A 21512-nucleotide genomic window follows, 5' to 3' on the forward strand; every position below is an offset into this window, starting at 1 on the left:
CTAAATCACAACTAATTTCACCTCTTACACTGTTCCCAGGCATTTTCAGTGTTTGGCAAGTGCAAAAAAAGAAATGCAGAGATGATCATCTTCAAACAAGCCTTTAAAAAGTACAGTCTAATATAAGGGCAATTGAAAGCTCATTTTTAGACCAAACAGCTAAAAAATGACTTGTGCAATCACTACTCATCTTTAAATTTGTCTAAGTATGATTTAAAACAAACAAACCAACCAAAACCTCATAGTTTGCGTTGGTGCTCATTGACATGCTGGCACAGTCATTCCTGACAGATATTCATGGTGACAGTCATTTTCTCTCTCTTTTTTTTTTTTTTTTTTTTTTTTTTTTTGACAAGCAGAGTGGACAGTGAGAGAGAGAGAGAGACAGAGAGAAAGGTCTTCCTTTGCCATTGGTTCACCCTCCAATGGCTGCCACGGCCGGCGCGCTGCAGCCGGCGCACCGTGCTGATCCGATGGCAGGAGCCAGGTGCTTATCCTGGTCTCCCATGGGGTGCAGGGCCCAAGCACTTGGGCCATCCTCCACTGCACTCCCTGGCCACAGCAGAGAGCTGGCCAGGAAGAGGGGCAACCGGGACAGAATCCGGTGCCCTGACCCGGACTAGAACCCGGTGTGCCGGCGCCGCAAGGCGGAGGATTAGCCTAGAGTCATTTTTCTTTTAATGGGTTGATGTGGTTGAACTAGGGTCTTGGAGCTCAGTGATGCATTCTTGGATGATTTGCCTTCATACATCAGGAAGGGTCCTGTTGGCTACTCCTGAGAGATGTTATCATTACACCCACAGTCAACTTTCAAGGTATCCAGGCTAACACACAGGGGTTGCACTTCTCAGGGCGTTTTTATTGTAAGCAACTAATAGAAAAGGAAAATATTTACTTTTAAATCTTAATTTGTTGACTTTGATTCTACCTCCAATTTGTATTTATTTCTCATACCTGTGTAATTTTTTAGCTATGCATAATCATTGTGTTTTATTTTTGTGAGGGGGCGGAATCTGGACTGAATGACTATATTTCCATGAAATGTCACTAATAATTTCAAATCCATGAAATGCAAAATGGAGCCTGCGGTTTCTCATTAAATGGCATTGTGTGTAGCAAATGTTGCTTAGAGTCTCATTTTGTTTAATATGAGTGTATGATTTCTGTACATAGTGTTGGTTTTAGAAGGTAAATGTGTGCTCTGAGAGTCCCTTTGCTTAAAATGATAGTATTCTTATTAATGTAGCGGCATACACAGGTGCACAGCTGTGCGATTTTAGAGCTCTGTATTCCACTCCCGTAAACCAGCCACTTCCAAAACCCCTGCTTAATCAGACTGACCGCGGACAATGCATGATGATTTTCACAACTAGCGCCACTACACCAATTTTCCTGCAGCACTTACCAGTTCTCCCTTTCCCTCCTAATCCCCCTCCACCTTTCCCTCCTGAGAGGACCTGGCAACGTTCAAATAGGAGAATTTAGAAAAAAAAAATGATGATATATTTGTTGCCAGCACAACAGATAAGCAAGCAGAGAGCCTTTCAGCTGGAGCGTTTTTAGGTCTCACTGCCTTTAATAATGAGTATGGTCATTGTTTCAGCTTTGGTACATGTGTGTGCCCCCCAGCTGCCCTCTCTCCTCTGATCAAGGCCATTCCTGAATAAGAGGACAGCTCAGCCTGGTAAAATAACCGACGCAAGACTCATGAGAGTCTGCAGGCTTTCCTTCTAATGAGCACAAGGCAACCACGTGAAACGACAAGGTGGAGGTGTCAGAACATACAAGATGCAGGAGTTCACCCACGAATCTATTTCATACCATCCTCACCTTAACAGCCCTATGCACCCATGGCCCAGGAAAGAAAGGAGTGAACGAGTTGATGTAAGAAAGATCAACCTTTTTGCTTCCAAGAATGCCCTTTTGCCTGAATTCAAAGCACAGGCCCTCGATTGCACTTCATTGTGGATGGAGCAGTGAGAATCATCAGGGGGAGCGTTTAAGCACTAACAACATAATAAGCATTCGGGTAACTGAACATGGCTGTGCGGCCGGGCCGTGTCTCAGAGACCCAGTGGGCTAGACCGAGGAAGCAGGAGAAGGGCACAGCGTGCTGACAAGGACCTGAGGCCGCCTCTCCCAGAAGACACACAGTTGTGGCAAAGAGCAGAAAACGAAGAAAGAGACAAGGAATGAGGAGAAAGTTTGATGCGTCCTGTTTTCCTCGAAAGTCACCTGGAGTCTCCACCCACCCGGTGTGGGTAACCTGCTGCTCAAGGTGGGGTGAGGTTGGTCCCCAGGCCTGGGAGACGGGGGTGTGGTGGCTGCAGGTTGCTTCCCAGCTGCGCAGCCACAGCCTCAGGCGTGGGCCGAGCGCCCCTCGGGGAAGGCGGCGGCCGCGGAGTGTAGAGCAATTTAGGGGCGCAAAAGCAAGCCGTCTCCGGCACAGGTGGCGCTAGCAGCCCCAACCCACAGTGTAGCCAATCGCGGGCGCAAGCGCAGCCTGGTGGCGGCGGCGGTAAGGTAGCGCAGGGCTCTTGGAGGAGGCAGCCGAGGCAAAGGCGGCGCCAACCGAGAGCTGCGCTCAGGCTGGAGGGAAACCTACGGCCCGGAGCGAGCCGCAGAGCTTCCCGGCCGAACGAAGCGAACTTAGCATGGGCAAGAAGTGGAGGGATGCGGCGGAAGTGGAGCGGGGCTGCTCGGACCGCGAGGACAGCGCGGAGAGCCGCAGGCGCAGCCGCAGCGCCAGCCGGGGCAGGTTTGCCGAATCGTGGAAAAGGTTAAGTTCCAAGCAGGGGTCCACCAAGCGCTCAGGACTCCCGTCGCAGCAGACGCCGGTGAGTGGCGGAGGAGATTCTGTGTCTCCTACCCTCTCCCCCTCCGTGCGCATCTCGAGTTCTTTCCATGGTGCTGAACTTGCCTACTGAAGGGCTGGAGCCTGGGAACTTGTGGAACCACCTCCAATGATAGAAAGTGTTGGGGGTCTATGAGGAGGGGCTAGAATGGACGCTTTGCCTCCCTTCAGTCAGGCAGAGTCTCTTGTCGTCTCCGGTGTCGCTGTAAAACCGGAAAACACGTTTGAGAGGCTAGGGGTTCGCTGTCAAATCATTGGAGTTTTGTAATTAGCAGAGCGTGTGAGATGGTGTCGAGTGTGTTGTTGTGACTCATATGTTCGTTCCCAAGGGTCTGCCTGTGCCCCATGTTCGAAGGCACTCGGCAGCCTCTGAAAAAGGGCGGAATAGGCAGAGCATGCCATATTATAACTCTCTTAACACTTGCTCTTTCCATCCCACACTTCCACTATTTTAGTGAGTGCATTTAATTGTTTGCAGAATGTCATTTGCATGCGGAGAATAGAGCATTCCCAGGTGCTTATAATCCTTCTGTTTAACATATACAGCAGAAAGCAGTTTTCCCGTGTGTCAGCTCCTCTTCAATGTCTGATTAGTGCAATAAAAGCACTCAAGTGAAATTAATATAGGCATCATCTGTAGATAAAATACTTTAGCTTCCTTTGGATTTTTGGTATCTAAATGTTATGTTTCCTTTCATACTACACAAAGAAAACTCTGTTCCAAAAGAGAGTTGCAAAGCTCTCCTGTTGCTCTCTTGGGGAAGAGAGTGCACCACTTTTAATTCTAAAGCACCGTTAAGATTACAATTGTGTGTGTGTATGTGTGTGTGTGTGCCCTTATGTTTTATGACTAGATTGATAGCAAATAATACACAGTAAAGAGAATTTGAAAGAATTAGAAGAAAGAATGGTGCATAAGAATTGTATCCCATAGCATGATTAATAGTCCTCTGTTCTTTTCTGAGTGGCATCCCTTGAAGGGTAAAAATAAACTCCTAAAAAGTAGCATATTAAAGCATTACTTCAACAAAATGAATAATAAACAATTCAAATTTCTGGCACATTAATTTTGTCTGCTTGTTTACAAAAACTGCTGGAAGAAAATGTTATTAAATTTGAATTTTAATTCTTAAACATTTAATATGTGGGTAAGCTTTTTATCTAACTTAAATGCAATTAATTAAGTGAAACTTAAAATGCAATTAATTTCATTTCAAGCATGGACATGTTATTTGTGGGCTTGAAAATATTTTAAAGGGAAGAACATTACTCTGAAGATAAGTTTTGATGAAACAAATTAGAAAACATAATGTCGATAACATCTTGTTTTTAATAATTGCATGAACTAAGAATTAATATGATCTCCTTTGAAATAGAAAGTCAAAGTATTATTCTAAAGAACTTCTGTATCCACTTCTTTGTGTTCAACAGGTGTGTGCAAAGTCTGTATCAGGAACACATAAAATCTTCATATAACTGTGTTATGTTAGACTAAAGAGCTTGTAGGCTTTCTACCTACAATAAAAAATGCGAGAGACAGGGCATGAGAGAATACCATGACAACCAGAGGCATCTGGAAAAGTCACCATGGCCTCCTGTTTACTAAGGGTGTTAATCGTGCTATATTTCTCTGTAGTACTTGTTAATTGAAATATTAGCAATTCAGTTAAAATCAATCATGGCAAAAGCCTCTGCTTATTCTCATATTTCATGGCAAGTTTAATATTGATTTTCTTCTCAAAATCTAGTAATGAATGTTCTTAGTTATGATTTTAATTATCAGATTATCATTTTTTTAAAAAAAGCAAAGGGGATGAGGATTTATAAGTCTTGGATCTAGGGTGGTAGTTTGTATTAAAGGCTTGATTGCACTAGTTGTTAGCAATGACTTTCAACTTCATCTGTAAATAAGGCATCCAATTCATTTACACTATCAGGAGGAAGGGAAGAAAAAGGCTTGCAGCAGACTTGGTTATAAAAGTTTTTAATTTTCAAGTTAAGAAGCTTTCTCCCACTTAAAATGAGTTGATGCTATTTTCAACTTTCATTGTATCTTGTGTTAAAAATAGCCTAAACTATATAGTTTAAAATAGTTAATATGAATAATATTGATATTTATTTATTAATTTATAGGAACAAGTAAGATATTCTGTGATGTAGCTGTGGATCTTACTCAGTGTGTGTTGTACTCAGAAATTTTGTGGCATCTGTCTTGATAAATATAATCAGACCAGCATTTTACTTTCTATTGAAGATGAAATAGGTTAATGTGGAGACATTTGGTTAATAATAAGACATAGGAGCTTTCTTGCATCTTTCCTCTTTCTTTTGAGGATATGAAGGAATTACATAGTTGTTTTAATATTTTGGTCTTTGTTACTGTCTTCTCTGCTTTAGTTAGAGTCCTGAAATCACTTTCAGTTAAAGTTATTCCCAGGGAATGATGCAGGCGGTGACTGTGCCCCCAGTGGGAATGATTGCATTATTTTTCATTTTCACTAACAACAAAGCAAGAATACATCATAGTTAATGGAAGATACGTATTTCAGCAGGGAGAGCTCTTCCATACTCTTGGTTATCCAGAAGGAATTTTTTCTATTATCTGAGTCATAGTGTTTTTGTGTGTGCAATGTAGGGAAGGTCTATTTGAATCAACTTGGGAAATTAGATTTCCTACCTAATTATCACTAAATACGTAAGGTCTTTCTGAGATGTTGGGTGGCTCCATGATTTTGTTGCCAAGATTTGAAATTTAAAAAAATTACTATATTGGTAACCTCTGTGGTGCTCAGCACAGGGTCTTATATTCGATGTGGTGTATGATAGGTCTGGCCCCAACTCTCAGGAGTCTGCTTCTATTCTGTTGCTAGGCAGAAACATCACTTCCCTATGCAGGAGTTGGAGGAAGAAGCAGCTCTTGTGGGTCTTAACAGTGACATTGAAAGGGCATAGTCTCACTTTGGGGTTTCCTGGTTAACAGTGGAATCTTTATAAATTCATATTGCTTTTATTTTTCTAGTAATCTAGAATATTCAAATTATATCCCAAATCACAAAATTATGATATGACAAAGTAGGATTCAATGATATTTATTCCTTATGTATATTCCTCTCTGAAATTGGGTCATGTATACTCAGGGTTCTTAATACATAAAGGCATTTGATATAAATTTATAATTTTAATGTATGCAAGTTGTATACTTGAATTTTGGACATCAAATTAAGTTTCTGGATATTATTGTTTTAAATAGTGTCTGTTGAATTGGATAACTGACATAGAAGTATTTCACAGTTTTTTGTCTTCACTCTATAAGGTCTAGGCTTTATATTTACCCTTGAAGTATACTTTCAATATTTCTGATATTTCTTTCAGTTTATCTACATAGCAATGTGTAAACATCTAATCAAAAGTGAGTCAGCAAGTTCTGTCTAATGTTGTAAATATCAAGTGCTCACCTCAGCATGTATGTATTTTAATTTTAAAAAGCTATTTCCTCCTCTAGTCCCACAGCTATTTAAAGGTTTGTTTTCAAATAGATGCAGATTTAATTTAATCTCTGAGTAAGCTCTGTGTAAAAGCACAAAAAGAAACAGTTGTGAGGAAGTGAAATGATGGAGTTGTAATTAGAGTTGTTTTTCAATCTTAGATAGCATGCTTGCTTCCACTAATGCTATAATTACTCTTATCAGCAGGTGCCAACCCCAGATTATTGTACCTTGTGCAGACAAGTAGGCAACTCAGAGTTTATAGAAATAGCAGTGCTGTAAGGTAGGCAAGTCCATTTCAGCTGCTCACCAAATTCACTTCTTCCCATGCATTTACGATACTATCCACACAGGGAGATCCTATGAACAAACCTGGTTCCATTTTTGATGTGGACTTTTCCCTTTTGGGCTAGTAGGTGACATTTAGTTCTCCCAGCCAAAGGATGGATTGTTCAAAGTCATAAAATAGAAGAAAAGCTGAGTCAAAAGCAGAGCTAAAGTCAAAAAAACTCATCAGCAAACCAATTGCCCATTTGAAGATTATGTGGATGGTAGGTTCCATGATAGTTGTAGTAGAAAACAACTGGAGTTGGTGACAAGAATCCTTGTTTTCTTTTTCAATGTCTAATATGCTATTGCAGTGTCATTAAACCCTTAATAGGTTGTTCTTGTTATACAAAGGACTGTCTTGGTGAAAGCAAAACAAATCTCCTGCAGTGCTGGTCTGTTACAGGATAAACCATTTCTTTACAGGTTGACTTTTGTCCACTGTCTTTTTTTCACTGTGTAAAAAAAAAAAAAAAAAAAAGCAAGGTAGTATTGCTCAAGAATAAAGTTATATTTTTTTGTTATCACTGAGTTTTTATGAAGAAAAAGCCATTTTCTGATGAGTCATTATGTTCAAGCATTTATAGAATATTATCTTTTTTCTGATATAACAACTAAGAAGACTTTTTCATCATCTTAGTGAATTAAAAAGTTAATCTAATTTCATCTTCAAATCTAAGGCCATGGATATATTAATTAGGAAATGAGTAATTCAAATACTTTATGGTAGTAAAATATCCTTGCATGGTGATAATTTAATTGTTTTTAATTATTCCAAAATACATTAGAACAATCCCTTCTGCTTTTATTTGCTGAGGCTTTTAAAAATAATTCAATAATTAAAATAATTCATTTTTGACTACGACCTTGTCTAAATATGATCAGAATCAGTGAACTCAAAAGGCTTCCATAGCCTTGGCAACTCATGACAAGAGCCTAGGGTGATTACTGATGCCATAAAGAAGAGTGTCAATTTGTTAAGTCAACAACAGGAGTCACTGTGCACTTACTCCCCATGTAGGATCTCTGTCCTTAATGTGCTGTACATGGTGATTTAATGCTATAACTAGTACTCAAACAGTATTTTTCACTTTGTGTTTCTATGTGGGTGCAAACTGTTGAAATCTTTACTTAATATATGCTAAACTGATCTTCTGTATATAAAGAGAATTGAAAATGAATCTTGATGTGAATGGAATGGGGGAGGGAGAGGGAAAGGGGAGTGTTGCAGGTGGGAGGGAAGTTATGGGGGAAAGCCATTGTAATCCATAAGCTGTACTTTAGAAATTTATATTCATTAAATAAAAGTTAAAAAATAATTCATTAATAATAACAAAAATTTATATTTGTTTTGTTAGACCAGCTGTGATGGTCTATGTATTGGTTTTATTTTTTGGATTTCTTTCATTTGCAAAACCAAAGGAGGATTGGTAGAGCAAAAATGAAAGTATTACAGAGAACATCTAAAGAAACTTATTCTAACATTTGTTAAGCTCTTAGGAAGTGTTAGGCATGATGGTAGGTACTGAACAGTTTTCCTAACAGAACTGAGAGTTTAAATGAACAGAGAGACAGCAATAAGATAGGGTTATGTAAAATCTAGGTTTACAGTAAAACTACATTGGAGCAAAGGTTAAGGTAGCCAGTGATTCTTTAAGGGCAGTGTTGGCAAATCTAGATAGAAAGCTTCTTAGATGTGGTAGGTGAAAAACATTTGCTTGAACTTGGTAACTTTTTGAAAGTGGATAATGATGCCTTTATGAGTGTCACTTAACCAAATCATGAAAGTAAATTCCTGAATAATTGAATGGGGGGGCTTAGAAGTTGAGGAAGAGATAACTACAAGAGCAAACACCCAGGTAACATTTACCATGTACCAGGCACTCATCTAAGAAGTTTACATGTGTTGTTCCCTACTTCCTGACTTTCCATTCAAGGACTTTTCATTGTTCATTACAGCTAAAATGGAAGCTCTGTGGAGACAGAGATCTTTATTTTGTTCACTGATTTATTCAAGAGCCTTAAGCAATGCCTTGCACATATTTTCAGTGAATGACTCAATCAATTTATAAGTACATTAATAAAAATAATCTTTTCTTTTTTTTATTTTTTACTTTATTTGTTTGAGATGCAGAGTTACAGACAGAAAGGGAGAGACAGAAAGGTCCCCCCATCCGCTGGTTCACTCCCCAAATGGCTGCAATGGCTGAGCTGGGCCAAAACTAAGCCAGGAGCCAGGAGCTTTTTCCTGGTCTCCCATGTGGGTGCAAGGGCCCAAGCACTTGGGTCATCCTCTACTGTTTTCCCAGAGCACAAACAAGCACACATATGGGATGCCAGCATTGCAGGTGGAGGCTTAGCCTACTGCCACAACAATGGCCCCAGTGTTTTCTAATTAAAATAAGATAGACAAGTTTTTGGCTACAAAGAGAAAAATAAATAGAGGCTGAAGGAAAATTTTTTTGCAAGGTGGGAAAGATTTGAGCATGTTTGTTTACAGAGGGAAGACCCAATGAAAGAAGGAAGGCTTAAATAATTAGGAGAGAGAAGAGTAATGAAACCCATAGATTGAGTGAGTCTACATTTGTTTCATGGGAGAGTTGAAGACCTTTTTTTCCTTGTATTAAATCTTGATCCTTCCCTCTCTTTGCCTTTATGAACCCATCTGCTAGAAACTTCATCTGTTGGTTCATCTTCGGGTTTTACTTAGTACATGTTTAGTCTAAAATGTTAGTGCATTCACACACAGTTTTAGTGGCAGAAAATATGTATTGTAATAAAAGTCTTGTTAATTAACTAGAGATTCCTGAAATCTTATTTTATATTTCCCTCCAATCTCTGCAAATGACAAGGGATGTGGGAGGTTCCCAGCTTCATTACTTTGCATGTCCTGAAGTCGGTTCAGAGTTGAAATGACGAGTTGATTCTCTGAACTCAATGTCTTAGGATTCTATATTTGTTAAAAATGCCTCTCAAAAATATCGGAATTTGAACCACAGAAGGGGGACACATTCATGGCAATAACCAGGCTTTCTGGGCTAAACCTTTCTTAGGTTTTTGTCCTTCTGGAAGATTAATTTTTCTGAGTTTTCCTTGGGAATTAATTTTGTGATGATGAGGTAGAGAGAGATGGCTCTTTTGAATAAAAGCATTCTCAGGATGTCCATTGTAGACATAAGTCATCCCTACTTTGAAGTTCTGTAGAAAATCTGAATTTATTTTAGAGAAGAGTATGGTGGATTTGAAACTAACAGATCTAGACTGGAGTCCTGGTCCTATCAATGAGTAGATGAGCAAACTTAGGTAAATTACAGTTCTCTGTGTATTTCTCCCAATCCTATTAGGACAGTTCTTTCTTGCTTTCTTGCTGATTCACACTACTAGATTCACACTATTGTCTTTCTTTTTATTTATTTATTTATTATTTATTTTTATTTTTGACAGAGTGGACAGTGAGAGAGAGATACAGAGAGAAAGGTCTTCCTTTACCGTTGGTTCACCCTCCAATGGCCGCCATGGCCGGCGCACTGTGCCGATCCGAAGCCGGGAGCCAGGCGCTTTTCCTGGTCTCTGATACGGGTGCAGGGCCCAAGCACCTGGGCCATCCTCCACTGCCTTCCCGGGCCACAGCAGAGAGCTGGACTGGAAGAGGGGCAACCGGGACAGAATCCAGCGCCCCGACTGGGACTAGAACCCGGTGTGCTGGCGCCGCAAGGCAGAGGATTAGCCTATTGAGCCATGGCGCTGGCCCACACTATTGTCTTTCTTATTATAAAGGAAATATTTTTTGGACTTATTTTATTTAGAATTTTTAAATAGGGGCCAGCACTGTGACGTGTTGGGTTATGCCTCCCTCTGAGGTGCCAGTGTCCCATTTGGGTGCTGGTTCAAGTCCCAGCTGCTCCTCTTCTGATCCAGCTCTTGGTTTTGGCCTGGGGAAGCAGTGAAAGATGGCCTGAGTGGGAGACCTATGCCCATGTGGAAGATTCCAAGGGGGCTCCTGACTCTTGGGTTCAGATCAGCCTGACTCCAACTGTTGTGGCCATCTGGGGAATGGGCCAGTAGATGGAAGACCTCTCTCTCTGTCTCTCCCTCTCTCTGTAAATCCACTTCTCAAGTGAAAAAGTAAAATCTTTTTGAATATTTAAATAATCTCAAATGTTTAAAATAATAGCAATACTATGAAAACAATTCTCATAACTATAACACACATTAAACAAAGGTTAATAATTAGCTACCTGGGGCCAGCACTGTTGTGCAGCGGGTTAACGCCCTGGTCTGAAGCACCAGCATCCCATATGGGCACTGGTTTGAGACCCGGCTGCTCCACTTCCAATCTAGCTCTCTGCTGTGGCCTGGGAACGCAGTGGAAGATGGGCCAAGTCCTTGGTCCATTGTACTCACATGGGAGACCTGGAAGAAGCTCCTGGCTTCTGGCTTCGGATCAGCGCAGCTCTGGCTGATGCAGCCTATTGGGGAGTGAACCATCGGATGGAAGACCTCTCTCTCTCTCTGTCTTTCCTCTCTCTGTGTAACTCTTTCAAATAAATAAATAAAATCTTTAAAAATAATTAGCTACCTGTTCTTTGTATCTCTTTATAAAAAAATAAAATGTAGATACAGCTAAAATATTTTCCTCCTACTCCCTCAATTCTTTTCCCAAAGATAAGAAATATTCTTAAATTGAGGTTCATTCTTAGTTTTAAAACTGCCTCTACTACGTATTTATGTACTCATAAAGATATATAAATAGATGCTGGCATTGTGGCATAGCAGATAAAGCTGCCACCTGCCACACCAGTGCTGGCATCCCATATAGGCAGTGGTTCAAATCCTGGCTGCTCCACTTCTATTCCAGCTCCCTGCTAATATGCCTGGGAAAGCTGTAGAGGATGCATGCATGTGGGAGATCTGAAAGAAGCTCCTGGCTCTTGGCTTTGCCCTGGCCCAACTCTGGCCATTTCAGTCATTTGGGGAGTAAACCACAGATGGAAGACTTTTCTCTCTTTGTCACTCTCTCTCTCTCTCTGTAATTCTGCCTTTCAAATAAATAAATCTTTTAAAAACTACATATTCTATTGCTATTTCCTTTTTCCATTCAACATTTTGTTTTTTGAGATATATCAAGCTATTACATGTACATGCCGCATATTATTCCATTATATGTTTTTTGGGGTTTATTTATTGTTTCTTTTTAAACTTTTATTTAATAAATATAAATTTCCAAAGTACAACTTTTGGATTATAGCAGCCTTTTCCCCACATAACCACCCTCCCACTCACAACCATCCCATCTCCCACTCTCTGTCCCATTCCATTCACATCAAGGTTCATTTTCAATTATCTTTATATACAGAAGATCAATTTAGTATATACTAAGTAATGATTTCAACAGTTTGCACCCACACAGAAACACAAAGTATAAAATACTGTTTGAGTACTAGTTATACCATTAATTCACATAGTAAAACACATTAAGGACAGAGATCCTACATGGGGAGTAAGTGCACAGTGACTCCTGTTGATTTAACAATTGACACTCTTGTTTATGACATCAGTAATCCCCCGAGGCTCTTGTCATGAGCTACTAAGTCTATGGAAGCCTCAAGAGGCTTCTATTATATGTTTGTAGCACAAGTAGTTTATTCATTTCATTCCCTTACAAGCAATGTTCAGTGGACATCCATGTACTCTTTCTTTGGTTTTAAATTACAAATACTTTTACAGGATGTAAACCCAGGAAGCAATGCTGCTCTTTGCAAGGCATGAGGAAAAGGCTTCCTTTCTCAACTTGTTTTGCACCAGAGACAGATTAAGCTTGTCCAGATGTTAACTTTTGAATGGAGCCAAAATTTTGTAAGGGGTTGATGGGGAGTCTTAACACTCTTAAACCTGTTAAGTCTGAATTACCATTCAAATTGGACAGATTTAATTTCCATCCTCATCCTGGTAATTTTTTTTATTTAATTAATTAATTAATTTATTTTTTGACAGGCAGAGTGGACAGTGAGAGAGAGAGACAGAGAGAAAGGTCTTCCTTTGCCCTTGGTTCACCCTCCAATGGCCGCCACGGCTGGCGCACTGCGGCCGGCGCACCGCGCTGATCCGATGGCAGGAGCCAGGTGCTTCTCCAGGTCTCCCATGGGGTGCAGGGCCCAAGCACTTGGGCCATCCTCCACTGCACTCCTGGGCCACAGCAGAGAGCTGGCCTGGAAGAGGGGCAACCGGGACAGAATCTGGCGCCCCGACTGGGACTAGAACCCAGTGTGCCGGCGCCGCAAGGCAGAGGATTAGCCTAGTGAGCCGTGGCGCCGGCCCATCCTGGTAATTTTTAAAAATATATTTAAGATTATTTATTTGAAAGGAAGAGGGACTGGCAGAAAGAGTTCAGATCCCCTGCCTCCCTCCTCAAATGCCTGCAGCTCTTGGGGGTTGGGCAGGGGGATTATTGAGGAGCTTGAAGCCAGGAGCTAGGAACTCAGTCCAGGTCTGCATCATGCATGGCAGGAACACAGCTGGTTGGGCCATCAGTGCTGACTCCAAGGGCCTGAATTAGCAGAGAGCTGAGTCAGTAGTTAACTTGGAGCCAGTAATTGAACCCAGGCACTCCAATGTGGGACACCTTCACTGGCATCTTAACTGATAGGTCAAATATCTGTTCCATGACTAAGCTCATTTAATACTTTTCCTACTTAATCATTTTGTGTCTCAGTTTTGTTTTTTTAACATAAAATGAGGATGAAAATATTTGCTTCTCCTGAGAAATTATAAACATTAAATTTATTTATGTGAGGAGCTAATTCATTCTGGTCAGAGCTACTCACTAAATGGAAACAGTTACCTAGTAGAGGTGTTACAATAAACTTCAAAAGTAGTAGTTGCCCTTGTTTGATGGGGAAGTGTTTTTTGTGGTCTTTAATTGTTCTGAAATTAGAATGTTGGTTACAGCCACGTTGTAGTATGTGAATAATAGTTGTACAGGGCTTCCAGTTTCAAAAGTGCTATCGAAAATAAATCACCTTGTCTTCTCCAAGAAGATCTGGTCCTTGAAATGTCCATTTTTTGTACAGTTTTACTGAAGATTGATTTATTGATATCCTTGGAGCCAAAATATGAAATCCAGATTTTACTGAAATATAGGACAGTTCTGGGTTTTGGTATTTGTATTAGTTTCTATATATTTTTAAGTAAATCATGGTTTGAAAATTATCCACTTCATTAAGTTCAAGACCCTTGTAAAAATGCTTTTTCAAAAACTTTTATTATGGAAAATATTAAATAAAAGTAGTGGCAGTAGTATAATAAGCTCATAAACTTGCTTCAATACTGATCAGATTATGATCTTTAATCACCATTTCTTTCCTTCCTGAAAACTTTCTGAAACTTAAGGATTCCTTATTAAAACAAATCTCTAGCGTTATGATTAAATTTAAATAAATAAATAACTTCTTAATACCAACATATATTAAGATAGGATCACATTTCCTTGATTATCATATTTTTTTACCCTCAGTTTATTTGAATCAAGATCTAACTGTGATTAGCACACTCGATTGTCCTTTTTAGTCTGTTACCTCCCCCTCCTAATCTATTTTTTTCTCAAAAAGTGCTTGTCAGAGAAATGCAAATGGGACCTTCAAAAAGTTTGTGGGAAATGGAATTAAAAGACAAGTTTGGGAATGGGCTTTGTGGCTATGTGAGTTAAGCCTTTGCTTGAGATGCCCATATCCTATATCAGAATGCCAGTTCAAGTCCTAGCTCCTCTGCTTCCAATCCAGTTTCCTGCTGATGCATCCTGGGAGGCAGCAAATGATAGCTCAAGTGCTTGGGCTCCTGCCACCTGCATGGAAGACCCAGATGGTGTTCCTGGCTCCTGGCTTTGCTCTGGCCCACCCCTGTTCATTGTGGCCATTTGAGAAGTGAATCAGCAGATGGAAGATCTGCCTCCCCCTTTCTCTCTCCCTCCCTCTTTCTTTATCTCTCCCTCTCTCTCCACCTGCCTTTCAAGTAATTGAAAAAAATTTTAAAAATAAATGAAAGGTTTGTTTTGCTGAAAAGTTTTTTTGAAATCCATGCAGTTTTTATTTTTTCATTTTCCGTTATCTTTTCAAGACCCTTCATACTTATTCTGTAGTTTCCCACATTCTCCAAGTATGTTTGGTTGAATATCTCTCAGCAGAATCATCTTCCACATTCCTCTGTCCATTTTATTTCCTATGATTTGGCAGTCTGACCAGGACTCTTGATGAGTTTTAATCTAATTTTTTGGCAAAGAAACTTCAGAGGTTCTGGATTTTGATTGTTAGTTACTAATGGTGATGATGACTTAGAATTGTCAAACATTTCCTACAGAGGAGCACAAAGTAAAAATGTGGGGTCATATGCACCGTGTGTACTTTTGCAACTACTCAATTCTGCTGTTATTGGGTAAAAGCAATCAAAAACATTATGAAAACTAATGGGCTTGGTTGTATTCCAATAAAACATTGCTTATAAACACTAAAATTGGGGGGCTGGTGCCATGGCGCACTAGGTTAATCCTCCGCCTGTGACGCTGGCATCCCATATGGGCACTGGGTTCTAGTCCCAGCTGCTCTTCTTCCAGTCCAGCTCTATGCTGTGGCCTGGGAAAGCAGTGGAGGATGGCCCAATCCTTGGGCCCCTGCATCTGCATGGGAGACCAGGAAGAAGCACCTGGCTCCTGGCTTTGGATCGGCACAGCTCCGGCCGTTGCGGCCATTTGGGGAGTGAACCAATGGAAGGAAGACCTTTCTCTCTGTCTCTCCCTCTCACTGTCTGTAATTCTACCTGTCAAATAAATAAAAAAAAACCACTAAAATTGGAATTTCATATAGGTACTTTATATCGTGAAATATAACTTTTTTAAAAAATATTTATTTATTTGAAAGGCAGAGTTAAAGAGGCAGAGGCAGAGGGAGAGAGGTCTTCCATCTGCTGGTTCACTCCCCAGATGGCCACAATGGCTAGAGCTGTGCCAATCCAAAGCCAGAGGTTTTCTCTGGATCCCCTACATGGGTGCAAGAGCCAAAGGACTAGGGCCATCTGCTGCTGGTTTCCCAGGCCACAGCAGAGAGCTGGATTGGAAGTGAAACAGCTGGGACCCGAATCAGTGCCCATATGGGATGCTGGCACTGCATCCTTGCACCTGCTATGCCGCAGTGCCGGTCCTGAAATATAACTCCTTTTGATTTTTTTCTTATTGTAAAATGGTGATATAATTACATATTTCCTTTTGTATTAGCTGCAATATATTTTATCAACTGAAACTCATTAATTGTTTACCCTGAGTTATAGTTGACATAGTGAAGTCAGGGAAAATCCTTGAGAGAGCTGGTTTTAAAAAGTGGGACTAATAATGACCTGAGTTCTGTGTTGGCATTGATCTCTTTGTGAACTGTCAGACCTTAGATTTTAATTGGGTTATTGTGCTCAACTAACCAGCAAAAAATATTTGACCCATTAATGTGGAGGCTGATTAAAATGTCATTAAGAGATAGAACATGTAAAATACATTGTCAAACTCTTTCTGTATTAACGTTTTGTTTGAAATATTTTTAAGTTTTGGTCATTGTGTTAGGTTTCTACTGCTGCCATGAAATTGTCGTAAATGTAGTGACTTAAATAACATGAGTCTGTTATCTTGTGGTTCCATTGTTCAGAAATCTGACATAGATTTCAGCGGACTAAAAGGCAAGCCACTCTCATTCCTTGGCTTGTGGCCCACTTTCTATATCTTTACATGAAGAAAAGTTGAGTCCTGTTCACCCAGCTCCCATCACTTTGCTTTCTCTGACTTTCTCTTTGGCTTCTGCCTTCTACATTTAAGGACCCTCCTGCTGTTTGGGCCCACCTGGATAACCCACAATAATTTCTTCTTTGAAAGTCTGTTGACTAGTAACCTGAATTCTGCCCGCAACTTTAAATCCTCTTTGTCATATGAGGTAGCATTCTCAGGTTCTGGAGATTTGAGTGCAGACCTCATTGATAAGCTATTGTTCTGCTTACCTTAGCCATTGATTTATTACTGTTTGATTTGTTAACTCTATTCAAGAAGTTATGAATATGGTGGTGAAAGATCCTCTCTAAGGTGCCTTTGAGATTCTGCTGGCAAAGGAACACAGTCAGTGGGGAGTTTTTGCACTGTTTTGTTTTCTGAGTGTTGAGTTCATAGAAGTGGAAGCTACCACCCCTATTAGTAATTGAATAGATTTGGGTATATAAATATTTTGTTTGGACACACATTTTAGTGAGCATCCACTCATAAAAAAAGATAAAGTCTCAAATATTATAGGAGAAAGAAGTGTGGAAAAGATTTTGAAATACCTTCTTGGTATATAACATGATATATTGCAAGCATAGTAGATAGCTAGCAGTTATATGTAAATTATATGTCTATATTCTTCATATTTTAGACATATTAAACTTGTCTTAATTATATTATTAGTCTAATCAAAATTTGTTAAGACTGGCCAACTTAGTGAGAAAAAGAATCACTTGGACCCATGTCTGAAAGTAGGCAGTTTATGTAATTCCCTTTACCTTGAGAAGGAATCCTGAGGCCAGAGGAAGAAGAATACAAGAATAAGAGTCTATTAGTGCATCTTACATATGGGATTCCAGACCAAGGTAGACAAGCTATCTTTGCAAACTGCAACAAGTCCTCCCCCACCATAGGGTAGCAGAAGGATCAAGATTTTACACACTTACAAATCAATACACAATGAAGGGGAGAGGGGGTTGTGGGAAATGGGAGGTGAGGGAGTATAGGAGCTTGTGTTACAACATTCATTTACTAGTCTTAAAATTTAGTTCCTCAGGCATCCTGTGAGTCTTTGAAACCTAATCAAATTGTAATTAAATTTAAGGCTGGAGAGTGTAGCCATTTGGACTGCAAAATGGTCAGTATTCTGAGAGAGGTCAAAGTTGAGAGGCAAGACTCAAAATAATGTCAGTATGGTTTTCTGTCACACAAATCCCATGAATAAATGTTATAATTTTTGTTTTTAGATTCACTGAATTGAAACTTACAGGCAAAGTGATTTTTAAAGATATATAATATTTTATGTACATGCTTCAAAATGCATTTTTTTCAACTTTTATTTAACAAATATAATTTTGCAAAGTACAACTTTTGGATTAGAGTGACTTTTCCCCCCATAACCTTCCTCCCACCCGCAACCATCCCATCTCCCACTCCCTCTTCCATTCCATTCTTCATCAAGATTCATTTTCAATTATCTTTATATACAGAAGATCAATTTAGTATTAACTAAGTAAAGATTTCAACAGACTGCACCCACACAGACACAGAAAGTATAGAGTACTGTTTGAGTAGTAGTTTTACCGTTAATTCACATAGTACAACACATTAAGGACAAAGATCCTACATGAGGAGGAGGTGCACTGTGACTCCCATTGTTGATTTAACAATTGACACTCTTGTTTATGAAGTCAATAATCCCCCGAGGCTCTTGTCATGAGCTGCCAAGGCTCTGGAAGCCTCTTGAGTTCACCAACTCCAATCTTATTTAGACAAGGTCATAGTCAAAGTGGAAGTTTTCTCCTCCCTTCAGAGAAAGGTACCTCCTTCTCTGATGGCCCATTGTTTCTGCTGGGATCTCACTCACAGAGATCTTTCATCTCTTTTTTCATCATTTTTTCTTGCCACAGTGTCTTGGCTTTCCATGCCTGAGAAACTCTCATGGACTTTTTAGCCAGATCCAAATGCCTTAAGGGCCGATTCTGAGGCCAGGGTGCTGCTTAGGACATCTGCCATTCTATGAGTCTGCTGTGTATCCTGCTTCCCATGTTGGATCATTCTCTCCTTTTTAATTCTATCTGTTATTATTAGCAGACACTAGTTTTGTTTATGTGATCCCTTAGACACTTAATCCTATCATTATGATCAATTATGAACTTAAACTGATCACTTTGATTAGTAAGATGGCATTGGTACATGCCACCATGATGGGATTGAATTGGAATTCCCTGGCATGTTGCCAGTTTGTAAATTTTTTGCTTTTTTTAAAAGATGTTAATTATTTGATACACACACACACAACAACAACAACACACACACACACAGAGGGAGAGAGAGAGAGAAAGAGAGAGAAAGAGAACATCCACTGGTTCAAGGACCATATGGCCATAATGGCCAGGTCTGGAGCAGGCTGAAGCCAAGAGCCTGGAACTGCATTTGGGTCTCCCACATGGGTGGCAGGGCCCCAAGTACTCAGGCCATCATCTGCTGCTTTTCTAGGCTCCACTATAGTATGCTGCTATTGCAAGCAGCAGTGGGTAACCCACTGCACTACAACACCTTTGTTTGGAATCACTGGCAACAATTATGTGGGAAAATATGAGTTTTTAAGCATTTAAAAGTATTAGACATCCAAGCACTAAATAAAATTAGTTTCCTTAATAACATAAATAATATTGATTCGAATTACAGAACCTAGTACAAAGTGAGAATGATTTAAATTACAGCTACAAAACGAGCTCGGTGTTTAAAAGGTTCATCAAATTGTTGGATGTAACTATAGAATGCAGTGGTAACAGTTACTAAAACAAGAGCTTAATTCATGTCATTACCATCAAATACTTTGAATGATTAGACTATGAAAAATGAATGCAGGAGGAACTAGAGATAAGCAATGACTAAGTCCTACTTTTATCTAATTACCCATGGAATATGGTTTGGAGAAAGGAAACTTTTTTTTGTGATCACACTGCATTTTGTATAACTGGAGCCTGTGGGTCCAACTGATGCAGACAGAATAATAGGCTTTTGTGATAATATCATGGATCCATACTGATCTGAGCTGTGAGGTAATCCAGAGAGTGTTGTGTTACTGCATAGCTTGTGAATCATACACACTGTAAAACCTTGCGACAGCTGGGTCTTATTTCTGCTTCCTGTAGAAAATGGCTCATTGTCAAGCATAATCTTGACCAGACCTGTGGTTTAGGTTCTGCTTCAGGATTATGATTGTATTTTCTTCAGTGATGCTTGCTGAGATTTTGCTCAGTGCCTGGTATATCAATGAAACTCAGTCATTGTGTGTGGAGTAAATGAAAGAACATAGTTAAAATGCACTCGACTTAGGTGTTTGATATTCAGGACATAAAGGAAGGTAGAAAATGCACATTTCTAAAACCAGGGTACTTTCTGGGATCTCATGAAATCTCCTTGACCTCATTCCAAAGTAGTTTTTATTTGGAGTCTCAAATTATCAATGAAGGGACTAACAATTAGAGAAGTAAATTCAGTTCTAAACATCATCATCTAGGAAGTGGTTGGCATAGAACTGAAGTATAACCAACTTTGAATGTTTTTTCAAAACTATCCTGAATTAGGAGTTTGGGTTAAGATATACCTTTTCTCTTACAAGGTCATGATTTGTTCTTGAATGTGGCTTAAAGGTTACTTTTATTACATTATTATAATTGTATTTACATGATCTTTATTAACTTAATCATTTTTAGTAAGTTGAATAATATGTATATTTTTCTAAGTTTTAAATAGACCCTGGTTATTTCTTCATGTCTTAAAAATTAAAATTAGATCTAGAAAACTTTAAATCCACTGAGTTAAATTTAGAGTCACTGCTGAATAAGTTCTGTGTGTTTGTGTGAGAGAGATATCTACTGGTAACAAATGTGAAAAGTAAAAGACAAATAAGAGCCTTCACTGAGAGTTTAATTTGAGAAAGTAATTGCTTTGGTTTGACATGAGGTTACAATAGATTCCGGCCAATATGATATATCTTTAATGATATCAAATGGTAATTGTTGTCCACAGCAATGATCCTCAGCCAAGATAATGGACTCAGTCATAAAAGAAGGGGGGTTTATATTTCTGTTTTTCCTCCTTTCTAAGGCAAGAGATTGCATTAAGATCAGCAAAGAGATATTTGATTATAACAACTGAAAGAAAATAGGTTGATGATTAACCAGAAAAGTCACTTAATCAAAAAATATCTCATTTCACAACCATTCCTCTTTAATCTCATTCTGGGTGCTCATAAGAAGTATTTTTCTATATCTTCACAATCAACTATATTTAAAGTATAATGAGGTCAAGCTGACTTTTGATGCTAATCTAGGTAGTAACTGGTAAACTGAAGCATTTCTGTTTATTCTCCATTCACTGGGACATTAATTGTGAGAATGACATTGTGGAAGGATTAGAAAAGAAGCAAAACATGCCTACCTTCTCTATTTATTATGAGAAAAGAGAAAAAAATGATGCCGGGCATTTGGCACATCACTTAATGTGCTAGTTGGGATGCCTGCATTCCATGTTGGAGTGTGTTGGTTTGAGTCCTGGCTCCACTTAGGATTCCAGCTTCCTGCTAAAGCACACCCTAGGAGGTAGCAGGAGATGGCTCAAGTATTCAGGTCCCTGCCACCCATGTTGAAGACACAGATTATATTTCCAGGCAAATAAATAATATTTTTATAAGAGGGGGATGAATATTTTCTTTATGCTCAGAATTTAATATTTGCAAAGATTTCATATTTTTACATGCTGTATCATTCAATCTGTACAACAATGTGATTAGGGAGATACCATTTCCATTCCAGGTTTTCTGTAGTTTGAATGGGAGCATTTCAAAAATTTGTGGTTGGGGCCAGCACTGTGGCATTGCGGGTAAAGCCACTGCCTGCAGTGCCAGCATCCCATATGGGCTCCAGTTCGAGTCCTGGCTGCTCTGCTTCCAATCCAGCTCTCTGCTATGGCCTGGGAAAGCATTGGAGGGTGGCCCAAGTGTTTGGGCCACTCTACCCATGTGGGAGACCCAGAAGATGCTCCTGGCTCCTGG

General features: G+C 39.6%; 1 protein-coding gene across 10 annotated transcripts in view; it reads left to right on the forward strand.

The window, feature by feature from the left end:
- The first annotated feature begins 564 nt into the window (after nucleotides 1-564).
- Nucleotides 565-21512, forward strand: part of TRPM3 (transient receptor potential cation channel subfamily M member 3) — a 1025749-nt gene continuing 1004801 nt past the window's right edge. For 4 of the 10 annotated variants that reach the window (XM_051858588.2, XM_051858602.2, XM_070050847.1 and 1 more), the window contains exon 1: nucleotides 568-2837. In XM_051858588.2, coding sequence (XP_051714548.1) covers nucleotides 2655-2837 — 183 coding nt within the window. In that variant the 5' untranslated portion in view covers nucleotides 568-2654. Of the gene's footprint in view, nucleotides 2838-21512 lie in introns of all 10 variants that reach the window. The other 6 variants (XM_051858622.2, XM_051858639.2, XM_070050833.1 and 3 more) reach the window with 5 other exon arrangements.

The sequence above is a fragment of the Oryctolagus cuniculus genome, chromosome 1, assembly GCF_964237555.1.
Source record: "Oryctolagus cuniculus chromosome 1, mOryCun1.1, whole genome shotgun sequence".
In the NCBI taxonomy this organism is placed as follows: domain Eukaryota; kingdom Metazoa; phylum Chordata; class Mammalia; order Lagomorpha; family Leporidae; genus Oryctolagus; species Oryctolagus cuniculus.